The following is an 18496-nucleotide window of genomic DNA, read 5'->3' as shown; positions in this document are numbered from 1 at the left end:
AACTACAGCAGCATAAAGTACACTTGTACATTGATCCTAGTATCCTCTGATAAAGCCATGGCTGTTTTAACACCCTTGAGTGTTTACTGGTACCCAGTCCAAAAATGTCCCAGCCAAAGTTGGGGTTTAAGACTGTCAATGGCAACTTGTCACAAGGGCTGCAGATTATTTCCAGAAGCAGAGACCATGTGGATTGCATGCCAGTTGCAGGGTGGGGATGTAAATGGAAGAGTGCTGTTGCACTCGTGACCTGCTTATGAGATTCCCATAAGTACCTGGCTGACCACAACATGAAGAGAATGCTCAATGGGGTATGCCATTGGTCTGATGCAGCATAGCTCTTCTTACATTCTTATAGCTTGAGATACAAGAATATGATGGGAGAAAGGAAGTCAGTTAAGTTGTGATGTCGTGTACTTCCTATTTCTCACACTTCTGTTCACACCTAAAACAAGATTTATACATCCCAAGCAAGACTATAATAGCATATTGTGTTAATTACTCACATTAAAACTTTTCTCTAACTTTATTCATGTGGCATCTAACTCCAAAATCTACTTAATAGAACCTGTACACTTTTGGTAGCAGGAAAGGTGAGTTCTGAGGAAGTGGGCAGGAAACCAGCATAAAGGATAAGGTGCACTGGCAAGGGCTGGGAACCTGCATGGGGTGCAGCATTCCCTACCTCACCTAATTCTTAATCAACCGGACTCAACAAGACTTACATCAGAGTAGTGATGTATAGGAATGTGCTGAAACCACGTATATTTCCCCCATATTTTAATTTTGCTACTAGGAGGCAAATAGATGCATTTATATACGAGAAAATCAATTTGATCCTTATTGTTTATTTTCATTACATGTTTAAACCATCAACGTCCATGAAAGTTACCTGAAGTTGTTACAAATGTGACAATGTTTAGCTTTTATATCCAAGTACTTACTTAAAGCCTGTGTAAAAGGAACAATCTTTGCACTTGAACAGCTTCTTCCCTCCATGTTTGTCACGATAATGACGCCGAATACTCTGAATATAACCCGAGGAGAATTCACAAAATTCACAGTTAAGGATGGTTTCAGATTTTTGGTCTGCTCCAGAGAGTGGGATAGGGCTAATGTTGTTATTGTTCCTTGCCAGAGCTGCGGACTGGTAGTGGTTCAATTGCTGTTGGACATCTGGAGGCTCTGAATAGGAAGAATCTGTTGCAGAAGAAAGAAAAGAGCTGGTAACACCAAACTATGGAAGAAAATGCAGGGTGGGGGACTCCATTGAGACAGGTCATTCAGAGTTTTGGAGCTGGGTATTATCACTATGGGGCCATACACAGAGTTATCTCTCCTCTTCATCAGACTGCATTGTGAAAACCTGGAACAGGTGTCTAGAGATGCAATAGATGACAGCTAAGAAACTGAAGCTCATCCCAAATAAAACAGAAGTTCTTGTGTGACTGTTGAGAGTTTATCAATTCCAGATAGCTGTATTCAGCCTATTTTTGATGGGATTGCACTCTCCCTTAAGGAATAAGTTCATATTTGAGACTAATGGAAGATTCTGCACGTGACCCCAAAAGGGGTGTGCAGCTCCCCCCCCCAGTTGCAGCTTTTAAAAAGATTTTCAAACTTTTTAAATCACCATTCAATTGTTATGTTTTTACTGTTGCAGCTTTTAGTCAGATCTAATGTTGGCTGCATGTAAAACCCTAACCCTAACCCTTAATGTACTGCTGATATTTTGGATGTTCAAATGTTAAAATTCTTCTATAAATCATTATATAATATTTTTATATTTCTATTTTATTCATTGCTTTGGGTGTTGAATAAAGGTGGCTTATGAGTATTGAAATACATTAAAAATAGGACACCATCATAGGTCGCAGTGCCTTGTACAGCGTGCCAGTTGTATCCCTTCCTGGGGCAGGATGACCAGGCCATATTTATGCATACTGTAGAAAAATCCAGGGTGAGCTACTGTAATGTGTTGAATCTGATATGAGTCAGAAATTGCTAACTAAGAGTGATTGCAATTAAGATATTATACTTGTATCAGAAGACCTTTACAAACTACAAATTTATTTCTGCATTGAATTCAAGGTCCCAGTCCTGGCCTTCAAAGCACTAAATGACTTGGAACCAGAGCTCCTGAAAAGCAGAACTTTTCTGTGGTGGTACATAATTATGCAAGATCCTCCATAGGCATGCTCAGCTGGCACCTTCTTCACAATCCTTATTTATTAGATAGAAGTCCATCCCAGTTTTGCAGATACTTATTTCCATTTGCTGGTTATATTAATACAGTATTTGTACACCATTTTCATCATTTTCCTGGTAATGATTTAGTTTAATGAAATATGGCCATATTTTTAAAAAATTAAACAGCTGCTTTATGAATTTTTAGTCACTATTGACATTTAACTTGCTGTTTTTCATCCTTTTTTTGCTTTTACCATGTTTTATGTCATTTTTATTGTTTAAAGTATTTATAGATTCTTTGTTATCCAAGATCTTGAAGCTCTGACAAACAAATAAAACAATATGGCAATCAATACACATCTACATTCTAAAAAAATCTTAAAATCCAAGGTTGTAAGAATAAGCGTCTAGTGATCAGGAACATTTTTTGATATTATGAATTTGATTTATATCTATCTTTCCACCAAAAATGGTGTTCAGGTAGGATAACAATAATAAACCAATATTAATGCAAACATTTAATTTAAAGCAATAATAAAAATAAATGCAAAGCAAAATTAAATACACAATAAAAGTAATTGTCAACACCCAACCAATTAAAAATTCCTTCCACACCACACCATAAACATGACAAGACTTTGTCTTGCAAGCTTTTCCTTTTGGGCTGCATAAGGTGACAGAAGTCCAATTCCAGCTCACACATGTACCATACATACCAGCATATAAAGCAACTTGTGCATACAACTAGCTTGTTTTTTTGGCTGTTTTTCTGGTGTTTGTTGTAAGTTGGGCATATAAAATGACCTCCAATTTTTGCTTTATTTTTGGTTTCAAAGGTCATCTTATATATGTTTGTCATTCATGGATTGCAACACCAAGGAACAACATGGGTAAACAAGCTTTATCAATGCAGACAGAACTTATGTGTCATGTCAACCCAAACACAAATAGTTAATGTATGTGACTGAAAGTGATTAAAGTGATGAGAGGCCAAGCAAATTACATGCAAGTGCCAAACAACCTCTGAAAGAGCACTAGTCTTGTCTCTTTTCAGAAAACAATGGCTGGTACAACCATAAATTCAGCTGTGACTATGGACACAACAACAGAACTTTTATTTGGTTATTGTTCTATGTTACTTAAAAGGACAGAGCTATAGACACTTTACTTGTGGAGCTATACAAAATCCAATATAGGATTAATATGGCAGTCCTATACATGTTTACTCAGAAATAGATCCTTTTGTGTTCAATAGGGATTATTCACAGGTATAGAATTACAGGTGTGCTCTTTCATTTACTATTGAAAAGGTGCAAAGTGAAAAAAGGATGAAAGCTACAAATTGTGCTAACGTCTAGGTTGCTTTCATAATTAAGTCATTATCATGCAATTATAATTTCTTAGATTAGATTCTGGAATATCATTCTGAAAACCTAGAATGAGGCATCTCATCTGGAAGAGCTAGTAAAAATATTCAAGTTGCAAAAACCTGTACAGTTGAAAGAAAAGCCAATTAATACAAAAATCTACCCTCATCAGAACAATCCACTGGATGTAAATAGAGACCTATCTGGTGACCTACTGGTTAGCACTAATGATCTGCAAGACCATAATGTTTAATGAACAAAATAGACAGGAACCGAACCCTGCATACAATGTAAAATAATAAAAAATATGAAGCAATGTCCAAGCGTTAAACATACATAAAAACAAAACAAGGCATTCTCTGATTCAGGCATACAGATACAGATGAAGATTTTAAATGGAAGATCTCAGATCTCACTAAAGCAAATGTCCAATCACAGAATTTTTTCCTCAAGTTTTTGTATGAGAAAAAATATCCACAAAGATGCGTAAGGAATGTCAGTACACATGCAGAGTTATTAGAGTGGGAAACAACAGATATGACTGGTGCGTGTATAAACGTATATGCCAGTGGAAAACCATCAAGCAAGTGGAAAACCATCAACATAGTCCCATTTTATTTTTTTACAAAACGAAGCAATTCTAAAATGATGGAACTGTTACAAAGATATGTGAAATGACCCTCCTATGTCCTTGTGTGGGATCAGCAATCACTATGGATAAGGTCAGGAAGTACAGGAAAAAAATAAATTTTCCATCCCTTGTTGGCCCACCAGTTAAGGCCATCCTGACTGCATGTGGAAGATGGGATCTAGGTCTGTGGGGGAAACTCCTTAGACTAACTGAACCACACAAGTCAGAAGACAAGTTTTCTCTGACCAAGGAATACCTTCTATCCCATCTTCTTCTCATGAAACCTGCATCAGACATCAAGTAGAATCATTTTTCTTTCTCAAATGGTTTGTGGCAGCCATATTCTATACTAGATAAGGGGTCTCCAGTCTACAATGTCTGTGTTCAGTTACTGGATTCAGAGCCAATGGCTCAAAGCAGTTTATACATCAGGTCTAGCCAATCAAGACATGGTCTTTCCTGCCCTTTTCAGGTCACTATTTGCCCACTTGCATCCCGTGTGCACCCAAAGAATGCCCAAGCATTGCCTTAGGTAGAACTATACCCCTGCCCTATGCTCTAATTCATGCTCCAGGATCCCTGACTGTCTTCCCTTAAGTGTTGACAGACAGGAGGATGCAATCTTATGGCAGAACTGCAGAAAAATCACTCTCTACCCCTTTCAAAGTTCTGCTATTGAACAATTAGGAAACAATAAAAATCATTGCAAAATTTCAAGTGCTGGCTTCAGACCTCTAGCAGACATGGCAGCCACCAACAGAAATTGTATGTATGCATTTTTAGTATGCAATTGTCATCTATGTGCATGGAGGTTTACAAAGAGAAGTGATGGCAGGTCCCTATACAATCTAAAATAGACATAGGGAGACCACAGAAAAAGAGAAGAAAGGAATGGGTGAGCAAGGGAGAAACAGTTTTTGGAAAAGACACGTAAAGAAACCTTTATTTCAATCATTCACAGCAAAATATTTCCAAATGATTCCAAGGTTGAAGTCTTCTGAACCTTTTAATCACTTCTCATTTGGTAAATGGATAATAATATATCCGGGAGGAACCAGCGCGCCGGACAGGCCCACCTCCATCCGCGCCGCCTGGAGCCCGCCGCCGCTCCACGGCCTGCTGCTGCCTGCTGCTGCCACTGCCCTGCTGCAGAGGCCAGGACCACCGGCCCAGGACCCTGCTCTGGCCTGCTTCTCCTGGTGCATGTGAGAGATGCGCCGGGAAGGGGTGGGGCACGGGGAGGGGCCCTGCGGGCCACAAAGCACCGGCAGAGGCCGGGGCCGGCAGCCGAAGGACGACGGCCTAAGGGCGGTCGCCATTTGGGGAACCGTTCGGGGGTCCGAGCGGGGGGCTGGGCTGGCCAGGGGCTCTGGCCGTGGTTTGGTTTTATTTATTTGTGGGCTAGTGGGGGTCTAGGTGGAGGACAGTAAGATGTTTTAATGGTTTTAATTGTTGGTTTTAGATTGTTTTTAATTGGTGCATCTTGTGCTTTATTGCCTGGGGAGCGCGGGGCTGCCACCATCGGGGTGGTGATGGGCAATGGGCGTTATGGCGTTGGGGGTCTAACAGGTCAGCATAGAAGAAGGAGGGACAGATGGTTAACACCTGTCCCTCTTTCTGGTTATTCCCCCAGCCGGCGGGTTCCAGGTAGACTTGTCAACTGCCCTCCGGGCCTGTTGGTGCTGCTGCTTAATGCCAGGTCGGTCCAAAATAAGGCAACACTCATCCTGATCAAATCGACCTGGGTTGACCTGGCATGCATCACAGAGACCTGGGCGGGTGAGGTGGGGATGTTTCCCTCTCACAATTGTGCCCGCCCGGGTACCTGGTCCAGCACCGACCACGCCTGGAGGGGAGGGGAGGGGAGGGGAGGGGGGGTCGCTCTGGTTTCTCAAGCTTCTATTTCCCTTGTGGGGCTCCCTGTCCTCTCGAGGCCGGGGCTGGAGTGCCTCCACTTGGTGTTGGGCGACTTGGGGGATTCTGTTGGTGTACCGTGCACCCTTCTGCCCAACAGACTCCCTGCCTGAGCTGACGGAGATCGTCTCGGACCTGGTGTTGAAGACTCCCAGGATGTTGGTCCTGGGGGACTTCAATCTCCATGCCGAGATGGTTCTAACCGGGGTGGCTCAGGACTTCATGGCCTCCATGGTGGCCATGGGGCTGTCTCAACACGTCATTGGCCCAACCCATGAACGTGGACACACTCTGGACCTGGTTTTCTCAACTGGGCAGGAAGAGGGTGACCTGAGGGTGAGGAATTTAAGCTTGACGCCCTTGTCATGGTCAGATCACTTCCTCATAAGGTTTGAGCTCGAGAGTGGCCTTTCCCTCTGTAAGGGTGTGGACCCGATTGTATTGGTCTGCCCCCGGAGCTGGATGGATCCTGATGGATTCCTGGAAGCTCTGGGGGATTTTCCGGTTGACAAGGCTGGTGATCCTGTCAATGCCCTGGTTGAACTGTGGAATGAGATGACCAGGGCTATTGACACGATCGCTCCCAAGCGTCCTCTCCCACCTAGCAGAGCCCGTTCAACTCTTTGGTACACACCTGAATTACGGGCGATGAAGCAGGTTGGGAGACGTCTAGAGTGTAGGTGGAGGAGATCACGGGGTGATTCTGACCGAACACACTTAAGAGCCCATTATTGGGCCTATGCTGTGGCAGTGAGGATGGCGAAGAAGAAATTCTTCTCCGTTTCCATTGCCTCCTCACAATGCCGTCCGGCAAAGCTTTTTCAGGTGGTGCAGGGGCTGATACATCCGGGCCCGAAGAAAGATCTTGTGCCACCCTCGAAGGCCTGCTGTGACGACTTTGCCAAGCATTTCAGGGAGAAAATCGCTCAGATTTGCCACAAGCTTGACTCTGCTATTGAATCAGTCGAGTCCACAATTAATGGATGAATTTCAGTTGTTGCGGCCTGATGATGTGGACAAGGTGCTTGGACAAGTACGTCCTACCACTTGCTTACTAGACCCATGCCCATCTTGGCTACTTAAGAAAGCCAAGGACGGGATTGGGACCTGGATCCTGGAGGTGGTCAACGCCTCTTTAAGAGACGGCCAGGCACCTGCCCCTTTAAAGGAGGAGGTAGTCCGGCCAGTCCTAAAGAAGGCATCCCTGGATCCAGAGGTGGCCGCCAATTATAGACCGGTGGCCAACATCCCGTCCCTGGGCAAGGTGCTAGAGCGGGTGGTGGCAGGACAACTCCCAGCACTCTTGGATGAAACTGCTTATCTGGACCCATTTCAGTCCGGCTTCAGACCCGGGTATGGCACTGAATCTGCCTTGGTCGTCCAGTACGATGACCTGTGCAGGGAGAGAGACAGGGGGAGTGCATCCCTGTTAGTTCTCCTGGACCTCTCAGCGGCTTTCGATACCATCGACCATGGTATCCTTCTGAATAGGCTAGCGGGATTGGGAGTTGGAGGCACCGCGTGGCGGTGGTTCCGCTCCTATCTCAATGGCCGATTTCAGAAGGTGGTGCTGGGGGACTATGGTTCTGCGCCATGGCAGTTATGCCATGGAGTTCCGCAGGGGTCCATTTTGTCCCCCTTGCAATTTAACATCTACATGAAACCGCTGGGAGAGGTCATCAGGAGGTGTGGGCTGAGGAATCATCAGTACGCTGATGATACCCAGCTCTACCTCTCGTTCTCTACCAATCCAGGTGAGGCAGTGGCTGTGCTGAACCGGTGCCTGGCAGAGGTAATGGGCTGGATGAGGGCCAATAAACTGAAGCTCAATCCAGACAAGACGGAGGTCCTGTTGGTCGGCGGATCGGGCTTCGGTGAGGGTGAACTGAACCTAGTCCTGAATGGGGTTGCACTCCCTCTTAGGCACAAGGTTCGCAGCTTAGGAGAGGTCCTTGACCCTGAGCTATCTCTAGAAGCTCAGCTGACGGCGGTGGCGAGGAGCGCCTTCCTTCAGCTTCAGCTGATACTTCAGCTGCGTCCCTTCCTGGAGAACGACTGCCTGGCGACAGTGACACACGCGCTGGTAACTTCCCGATTAGACTTCTGTAACACGCTCTACGTGGGGTTACCCTTGAAGACGGTCTGGATACTTCAATTGGTGCAGAATAGAGCTGCCAGGTTGCTGACGGGGACTGGGCATTGTTCTCATATAACCCCAGTTCTCCATCAGCTCCACTGGCTCCCGATTGAAGTCCGGGCCCAATTCAAGGTGTTGGTTATGACCTATAAAGCCCTAAACGGCTTGGGACCTGGGTATCTAAAGGAACGCTTGCGCCCATATATGCCCTCCCGCCCCTTGAGATCAGCAACGGATGCCCTTCTCCGGGAACCCTCTGTGAATGATATTAGGAGGGTGAGTACCTGGAGGAGGGCTTTCTCTGCGGTGGCGCCCCATCTATGGAATGCGCTCCCCAGAGAGGTCCGCCTGGCGCCGTCCTTATTTGTTTTTCGGCACCAGGCTAAGACCTTTTTATTCAAAACTTATTTTAATTGCTAAATTATTGTATTAATTAGGATTCTAAAATTTTTAGCCAAGAATGCACCAGGGTTTTTTAAATGTTGCTGTTGTTGTTGTTGTTTTCTTCTTCTTCTAATTGCTATATTATTATTATTTATGTATGTTTTATGTATTCTTTGTGAGCCGCCCCGAGGCTTTGTTGCGATGGGGGCAGCATAGAAATGTTTTAAATAAATAAATAAATAAAATATCACTTTTCTTCCTACACTCTGGTGCCTCATGTTCAAACTGTTTTCAAAGACAAGTAGTAGCAGCAATAGTAACACTTAACTTTGGTATTTACATATAACTCAAATATGTAAAGTCACAACAAATACACGATATATACAACTTAGGAAAAGCTTCCATTTCCAGACAGAAAGGGGAATAAAAATATCAGCATTTCTACCCAGATAATTCTTCAGAAAGAAATATGATACTAATTGTATTGTTCATGTTTAGCATGCTTTTTTGTCAGTTTATTCCAATCACCCCTCATTTCATGGAAAACATATGATCTGCAAGCAGTCTTGCCTCCACAATCTGGTAATGTTTGATAGCTGAATCTGATAAGGGCATTGATCAAGCAAGACTACATATACCAGCAAGCTGTAAGAACACACTTGCACAACTGTAAAAGACCAGGTAGCATTTCCACACATTTCTGAAGGGGAAAAAGAAGAGAAAAGGAAATACGACCTCAGTCTGAACCTATGCTCCAAAAGGGGTTTGCAATCAAATAAGGATAAGGAAGACAAGATGTGTTATGCTGTGAGAGATACTGGGATAGTGGCTGGAGCACTAAGGGGAAAAGAGAAGATGAATAACCCATGGTAAGCCTGATCAACTTATGGGTGTACTGTGGTTTGTTTACATGTGTTTCTTTGCAGGCTGTGTTGCGAGTGAAGTTGTACAAACTCACCCATTGTTTTTATTCTATTACGCACCACTTCGTCATCTATCCAACAGTATTAATAGGGTACTTCATGGCCCATTGCAAAATACAATTTTTTGGTTCATGCTTTTGAGTTGTTTTGAAATATGATTACAGTCTAATAATTAAGAACCATATGTTTTGGTCAATTGTCAAGGGATGGTTATTTAATATACTGATATTTATGTATTGCTTTATGAATTCTTGAATTCAGCTGACATACTAGAAACCATTAGTAAGCTTATGTGTAACAATAAAACAGTTTAGAATCACATGCTTGAATTCTAGAAATACAGACACCCTTTCATATTATGATCCATATAGTTCCATGCACAGAGTCTCCTGAGTCATGACATCTAAGTTCCTATTTTAATTCCACAATCACATTGTCTACATTTCTGCAATTGCACAATGGCCCACACTGAGGCTTTTCCACTAAAAGTTCAAACTCCTTTTGCTCTCAAACTTAAAAGTCCTAATCTGGCATGCATTCTGTTTTAGAGAAGGGCCCGGGCCAGCAACTTGCTGTTCTGAACATTGCATATTCTCCTCTAGTGTTGCTTCTGCTTGTGGCTCCAGCAAACCACATTAAACCTGAACAACAGGTAGAGAGATACAAGCAATTAAGTAGTAAGCCAAATTTCCAGCTCATTTTTGGTGTCATAATGAAACAATAGTGACATAAAATGTTTATGATCAGTTCTTTAAGGAGGTTCTTTCTCCACCGACACAGCCTATAATTAGCAGGCATCAACTTCTGCCAGGATATTTCCAGCGAAATGTGTCACCAACACCTCACAGAATGTGTTGAGCAGCTCTTACTGGAGCATTGTAAGGTAACTTAAATCATTAACACAAGCGTGTGTTATTTAATAATATGTTCCGGCAGCTCATTCTGGGATTCATTTTTTAGGAAAGTTGGTATACAAAGCTGGCAGGATCGAAGAAAGACAAAGACTACTGCAGCCAATGACAACAACAACAATAGCCAAAATAAGCCTTGCTGGCTGCAATTTGGTTTGCGTCTCTTGGCAGAGGTTTTGCTGATCAGAGCGGCAGCCTCCCTTCCCTTCTTTCCAAAAACAAGCAGAACAAGTGGTATTTGGCAGGTGGCTGCTCGGATGCCACAAATGCATGGCAAACCTCTCAGATATTTGGGCAGATGGCCACATTTTGTGGCCATTTCTCCAACCACAGGCGGGTTTGCTGGCATACAGTTTTCCAGAGTAGACACTGCAGAACTCCTACTATGCAAATTCCAATATTGAGTGGAAGACAGATTCTGCAACACATTAATGGATTCCTCTGAATTCAAGTTTTAAGCACAAACAGCAATCTATTTGATGACAATATTTAGCTGCTGGTAAGAAAATGCATAGAGTTAACAAACAGACAAACCAAAAAAAGCAAGAGAGGAGGGTCCAGCAAGTTGCAGGCACCAAGGAAGAGGTACCACATTGCCTACCCCTGCTCTACATCTATATTGGGTATCCAAATCTTGTAAGATTTGTGGAGTCAATCATTTGAAAGAGAGTTAAGTATCCCATGCTTATACAATAGGCTCTCTCCAAAACTAATTCCCGTAAAAAGTACTGGACTTACTTATGCACAAGCAGAATTGCACAACAACGAACAGACGACAGACAGACAACTGTGGAACTGAGGCATCTGGGAACCTGAATTCACCACAGCTACCTCACAATGAAAAATATCAGCAAAGGCACAAATTAGCTTGACTTAATTCACTGCAAAGAGATTCACAAAGAGCAGCCCTCAAGACATACATCACCATGTGGAGCACTCGCTGTGAACCCCACCCTTGTTTGCTTCCCACACATAACCTCCCATTTGGAAAATTGTCACCCTAAAGTGACACATTAAACAGCAATGAGAAATGTGTTCGGCAGCACTGTGGAAAGTAGGCAGGTAAAGAAATAAGAGTTCAAGAACACTACAGATTTGCTCATTTCATGCTGCGCAGACACATGGGAAGAAGCAGCATTCTGAAGCTTAAAGCAAAACCAAAGGAGAAATGAGAATAGCAGAATACTGAGGAAGAACTTATAATGCGTATCATTGGTCAAGGCCTACAATTTGAACAGGAGCAAGTAAGTAGATTTTGAAATGAGCAAGGGCTGAAGGCCCAGCATCACAGATATTATTTTCTATACTTTTAACCTTGTCTACCTAGTCTGGACAACAAAGCTCTGTTCAGTGTTTTGTTTTTTTTTAATGCACCTCTGGTTTCTCCCATAGTATGTGTATCCAGTTCCATATTTTTCTTCCAGGCAAAAGGACTTATGAATTATTAGTATTATTATTACCTTGCATTTATTAGTATTATTAGTATATTGCATATTACATTTACATTGCATTAATTGCCTTTTTCCCTTGTGCAAGGAAAGCAAGACAGCTTAAAAACCCTCCTCCACTTCATCAAAGGATTCCAGATCCAGCATTGCTAGGTTGCTATATAATTTCTTGGTGGGCATAAAAGACATCTGAACATATACACCTGCGAGGAGGAAGGCAGGAAAACCAACCAGTTCACAAGAGGCAGGACTCACCAGCTATCACCTCATCCAGTGGAAGCAGTTTCCTAGAGTCAGGTGGGCTAAAAGGCTGCCCAAGTTCAGTTTTGTGCAAACTGGACCATGCAGCATCAGGGACTTAGTTCTTGGAAGCCGCTGATCACAGCAAGTGACAAACTCAAAAGGAGGTGAAGACAAACTGGGAATCTTTTCTGTCTCTCAAGAGGAAACTCTTTCTATCCCTGCTAGACACAACACTTTTCAAGCAGGACTCCTGAGGTTACCTTATTAGCATTCAAGCTGTGTGCCTGATAAGCAAGCTTGCAGCTGTCTTAAGGCACCAGGTTAACCAAGAAGTCAAACTGGAGGTAAGAGTGGGGGAAAAATGGACCCCCCACAACAACTCCCTTCCACTACTATTAAATACAGTCTCCAGGAAATCAGAGTCTTCAAGAACTGGCTTAGCATTTCAGAGACTGAAAAGGAGCAGAAAGCTCAGCTGCTCCTGCCCCACATGAATCCACCCCCATGGGAATGAAAGAATATGCAACACATCCATGCTGCAAGCAGTGGGTAGCTGAACAGCAAGCCCTGACTATCCATCTGCAAGGGCACAACCTCAGAGTTTTAAACATCATAAAAGAAGCATGGGAGAGACATGAAAAAACAAGGCAAGGGCTGGGTGGGGGAAGTGAAGCTTTGTCATAAAAGTACAGAGAGCTGAAGACAAGGCAACTATCTTTCAGGAATATATGTTCTGTTCTCCTTTGATGCCCACCAAGAAATTATATAGCCGCCTATCAATGCTGGATTTAGAATCCTTTGATCAGCTTTGGCCATTAAAAAAAATTGAAAGGATATATATTTGAGCTATATAGAAGGTACTGTAGAGGGCAACCAGAAGATGTGGACTATAGGAATGGTAGCTATTCAAAAAGGTTGGAAAGATGTTATCTATGCTCCTTTGAAACTTTTTAATCTTTCTCCGCCTTTGAATTATATACCTGAGCAAGCCTGAATGGATTAGAGAGAAGAGAAATGCTATACAACATCTTGCACAGGTGTCAAATTCGCTTAGAAGGGAAATGAACTTAATCTAAAAGAAAGTGAAAATGAATTTGGAAGACACCTGCCCCATACAGCTCTGTCTGAAACCTTTAAAATTCGCCATTGATTATTCTCTAAATTTAAAAAAAAAATCCTACAAAAGGTTACAATCTGGTAGGTCATAAATTATAGAGTAACATAATTGGCGTTACTTATATATACTTACAAGAAAAAGAAACAGAAGTGGAACGAGAAGGAGAGCAGAAGAGCACTACCAGCTTAATAGGCTACTTTTCAGTGCTGCCTGTGTTTTAGGAAGTCTTAAATAAACACAATCTCCCACACACACACAAACAAAAGATCTGTAAATGTACCACACTTGTATACCACATCATGCTAAAAGCAATACATGAGATATTCTCATGCTGATGAGAAGGGTTCTAAGATATAGCTAGGTGTTAACTGCTATGTGTATACTCCCAAGAGTTCAAAACTATCATAAATACAAGGAGGCTAATAATACACATAGAAAGCTTTCTTATGGTAACTAGAGCATTACTGAGCCAAAGCGCTCTAATGTTTTACTGAGTTCAGTAGGGAACTTCAGCATGTGCTTACATTTCTCCCACTGAAAATCAATGGGAGATTAAAGTATTTTACATTAACTGTATCAAACCCTATGCTCTTTTGCTATCATACTTGGTTCCATGCTGACAGTTCAGTTGCTTTCCCAAGTTAAAGGCTAGCATTTATAAAGGCGAAGCAGACTGGAAGGACAGAAGTCTCTGGACTGGACTACTTGTCCTGTTGTTTTTTCATGTCCTCCCACCTCAAATGAAAGGTGTTCTGAATACATGCATTCACGTGCTCTTTTGCCTGCATAAATGAGCGAGCACATCAACAGGGATGCTGAGTGATCGCATAAAACACAACAGGAAGAGATGCACAAGCAGAAATGAAGGTAGGAAGTAACAGTATCTCCTTTCTGCCAGGTGAGTCAGAGATAATTTGGAAATTTTTCCTAATTTATGGCATACTTTTACTTGTTTGGACCGAAGCTGGAGATCATCCAGATGCATACGATTGTTCACTTGCTCTGTTTCCCAAGGATCAGCAGCCCACCTTTCCTCACTTCCTTTGAAAGAAGGGAAATGGGAGCTTGTTTGTGTTGTTGTCATGTGCCATCATGTTGTCTCTAACTTATGGAAACCCTATGTATGAAAGCCCTCCCAAATGTACGATAGTCCAGCTCGGCTCATCTAAATTCAAGGCTATGATTTCCTTTATGGAGCCAATTCATCTCATATCTAGTTTTCCTTTTCTTCTTCTAACTTCAACTTTCTGTAGCATATTGTCTTCTCCAAGGAGTTTTGCCTTCTCATGACAGTCTCAGTCTATTTCATAGCAGTTTCACACAACGTGCGAAGCCATAGTCTATTATATCATCCAGACCAAGTTCCTGCATGGTAGGTTTAGTTTTCTGAAACCACAGAGAAGATAAATAGTCTGTTCTACAGTTTCCTTAATTCCCCGTGGCTTCTCTAGTCATCTAAACCCTTTCTTGCCATTTTACTATTGTTGGTATGGAAACACCAAAGAGTCTGGCAAGAATGGTCACAGAAATGGATGCTTTCTAGCCTTCAGTCTCTACTTACCTCAGCTACCTAAGAAGAGACACATTATTGCTCCCCTTATTCCCACTGGCAATGTGATTATCTCCTTCTTTACTGTCATTTAATAAAAATCTTTGTGCGGGCTGGAGCTGCTAGGAAGGATCCCAGACATGCAGACAGACTCAGGAGGAAGGAGAATCAGCCTCAGGACCACAGCAGATCAATCAGGAGGAGACTGCTGTGGTCCATAGACAAGAATAGGGAAAGGATGGGGATTCTGCTCACAGGGGCTTCTGGGATTCATGGTGTGGCCAAGAGAATGTAGCAAGACGCACAGAACCATGTTGTGCTCTGAACTACATGGCTGTCTGACTGCTAAATTGAACCCAAAATCAGCATGCCATGGAATCTGTTTTCCATAATATGCAAAAAAAAACACCCTTTCTATGTCAGTGAACTGCCATCCTCCATCTCATTCATCTCAATTTTGGTGCCAAATCCCAACATGATTCAATCCAACATGATTCAGAGCATTGTAAGAAACTTAGGAGATGTTACATTAAACCACAGATGGGACAGGATTTCAGTAACTACCCAACTTCATCAGTAACATGAAAACTGGAATAGACAAAAAAAGACAGAGGGAAAAGGCTGCAAACCCTACTACTGATGTCACAGCAGTTTCTTAAAGGTGGGGTGTTCTTGGACACTCCCCCAGAACACCCCCAGTTGAGAAGCTGTTGTGATATCAACATATAAGCTTCCTTTTTATCTGATAAAAATAGTAAATTACATTGATTTTCTCTCCAGAGAATACACAATAACCAATAACCAATATCCTACTTCTAAACTTGGAGTAGCTATGGCAGCGGTAGGCAAAAATTTTCTGATGGGGTCCAAGGACACTTGTTTTCAAGACTGCATCTTTTCCTGCCCTACGTCCAGGATTCTTTCCATTCTTGTCTGCACTTGCAAGGTTCTCCCATTTCTGGCCTCATTCCAGGATCCCAGCTCTTCCTGATACCAAGCTCTGGTTTGGGATCCCCACTATTCCTGTCCCCATTCCCCCCTACCCCCCGCTTCTAGCTTAAGGTTTCGTGTCCCCACCCCTTTTTCATCAGCACAATTCCGCATCTTATCCCATCTACTACTTCTGCCTCCTGCTGTACTCGCGCCAGCATCAAGGAAGCATGATGGAAGGCAGAAGCAATGCTGGAGGGTGAGAGTTGTGGGACAAAGTTGAGTGATCTGGTGGGTGTAACACTGTCAACGCTCACACTACAGTAATTATTTTCCTTTTTGTGTGAAAGCATTTCACTGTTTTAGCCAATATTCTACCAAATAATGTTGCTTCTTTTACCTCTACAAACTAAAAGAGCATTTGTATTTGGCTTCTCTTTGAATTTGGGACATTTATGGTTTTACCATAACAGCTCATGTTCAAAGGATAGCCAGTGTAATTATTAGGCCATCAATGTAGCAAAATTTCCAAGATCTGTGGTGGTCAGAATAAAGTAGAATGAATTTTACAAGGAGTAGTTAAACATTGATAGTTCATGTTGTATCCTATGGTAGCACAGTCAGTGCCCAGTGCCAAAGCGAACTCTTTTAAGCACATCCAATGACTTCAGCACACTCAATGACCTTTTTGACTTTTTCTTTTTTGAATAACTATCACATGAGCTTTGAAAGCCAACTGGTGAAAGCCATTATACCCAGTTAGATACATAGAGCCCCTTCCTTGATGACTTTTAGGAGAGCCCTAAATCCTTTTTACTCCTGTCAGCTTTTTATTGTATAGCACTTTAATAATAATTTATATGTTATTATTTTTGTGACTTAATACTTATTATTTTAATAGCTTGTCATTTTATATTGTTTCATTAATAAGCCATCTTACCCTAAAGGGGAGTTTAGAAACCTGTTAATAAAAGAGAAGTCTCTAACATTATAAAACTACCCCCAAGAGATTTTAGCGCACAGAGAAAATGTAAACCACTAAATATAGAGATTTCTTAAGAGAAAATGGAGTGCCTCAGAAAAGGTTATCTCAGTTCACCTCCTGTGAATCATAGAAAGCATCTTTCTTATCAATATCCTCAAGATGCAATAGCTTTCAATACAGAGAATCTTCAAGTGTCTAAGAAGAGGTAGAACATATGTCTTTGGGTATTTCAGTTCATTACTACATGTTGTTGCAGGAGTTTGGGGAGAAAATCTATTTTTGTTGCCCTCTGCTGGCTTTTTGCTTACTTTCCTCAGGTACTCTTTAGGAAATAAAGATCACTGCTTACCACAGGAAGTTCTGTTTTCAACGTTACTGGCATTTTGTTTGCATACAGAGTTCACAAATATTTTCCTTGGTCTATGTAGTATAAGAGGGTTTCATTACTAAGTTTCAGGAATAGCTGACAATTATATTTATAGTGCTTTCCTTTCTAGAAAGGAAAAAGTGGCTGGGCTCACATGACACACTGAATAGCGCTGTGCCATTTCCACAGCATGTTGATTTTTACTCAAACGTACCAGACAGAAGAACATATGACTACCCAGGCAGCATGGTTTTTGTGTTCCCCACTTTATCCTTCTAGCCTCACCATGCGTCCCAGGAACCACAAGCAAAATCCACACCCTTTCCCTATAGTTGCCTATGGCTGTGTCCTCCCACCCTAATTGGTATGCCCAGGTTCCACCTTCCCCCTCCCAAGTTCCTCCCCTCCCCCTCCTGTATATCCGTAGGGCTTCCCAACCATCCCAACCCCCAGAGATTTTTTATTAAATGAAAACAAACAGTGTTGCTGCACTTCTCTTTGCCCTATTTTCATGCAGTTCCCCCATTTCCAAAAGCAAAGAGAGATGAGCACATAACTTGACCAATGGGAATAAAAGGAGCAATGATACATCTGTTGATAGAGAGCTGAAAACAATAGAGAGTAAAGGCTACAAACAGCCACTGTTATAGCTGCTTTGCCAGGAAACTCTATGAAGTTTCTATACCAACCATGGTAAATGGGCAATTGTGGGTCCAAACCCATTGCGTGTGGTTTTCATGCTGTGTGAACCTGAATGGCTTCCTGTATTTTTGCTTATTTTGGGGCAAAAAACCACACTGAAAACTTACAGCATGTTTTATGGGACATATGAAACCACTGTGGGCTGAAGGAATCAGCAAGCCAACCACTTCATGACAGTAACAAAAAACCCCTTATTGCTCCTGATGATTCCACCAATGCCCAAATGACACTTTGGAATGACCATCCCTGGCTCTTTGGAATAACCCTTTAAAAAATATATTTTGGGGGTAGCAGAAATGTACACATTTCAAATAATCAAAAATAGCCTTGCACAGGTGTACAATTACAGAGGCCCAAAATATGGCGTCTTGCCTGGCCAATGTCCCACTGTCTGCTGTCAAAGTGAGTGGATAACATCCATAGCCATTGATAAAGCAAGACTGCATATAGGTCTTTGTGCACACCTAACAGCTGTCACTTGGTGAGCCGTCAATTTAGAAGCAAAGCAGTGAAGTCATGGGTTTTCAGGGTGAATTGTTGTTCACAAAAGCAACCTAAAGGGAACCAGGACAGGTTTGCACACAAAGGAGCTGGCATGGCATCCTTTCCTAAAGACATGCAACCAAGACTTCTATAGCTTAAGCAAAGAAGGAAGAAAGGGAATGTGGTCTCAGAAGAGCATGCTCACCCCCATTAAT

General features: G+C 42.4%; 1 protein-coding gene across 11 annotated transcripts in view; it reads right to left on the bottom strand.

Moving 5' to 3' along the window:
- The window catches only part of ZNF462 (zinc finger protein 462), a 152551-nt gene that overhangs the window by 37200 nt on the left and 96855 nt on the right, over positions 1-18496 (bottom strand). For all 11 annotated transcript variants that reach the window (XR_006416054.1, XM_044443821.1, XM_044443818.1 and 8 more), the window contains one exon: positions 945-1200. Coding sequence is in view for 10 of the 11 variants with exons in the window: in XM_044443821.1 (XP_044299756.1) it covers positions 945-1200 (256 nt within the window). In the remaining variant the exon portion in view is untranslated. The remainder of the gene's footprint in view (positions 1-944; positions 1201-18496) is intronic.

Source organism: Varanus komodoensis, unplaced genomic scaffold, assembly GCF_004798865.1.
Source record: "Varanus komodoensis strain SLA01 unplaced genomic scaffold, ASM479886v1 scaffold43, whole genome shotgun sequence".
In the NCBI taxonomy this organism is placed as follows: domain Eukaryota; kingdom Metazoa; phylum Chordata; class Lepidosauria; order Squamata; family Varanidae; genus Varanus; species Varanus komodoensis.
This window is presented reverse-complemented; position numbering and strand designations above follow the sequence as displayed.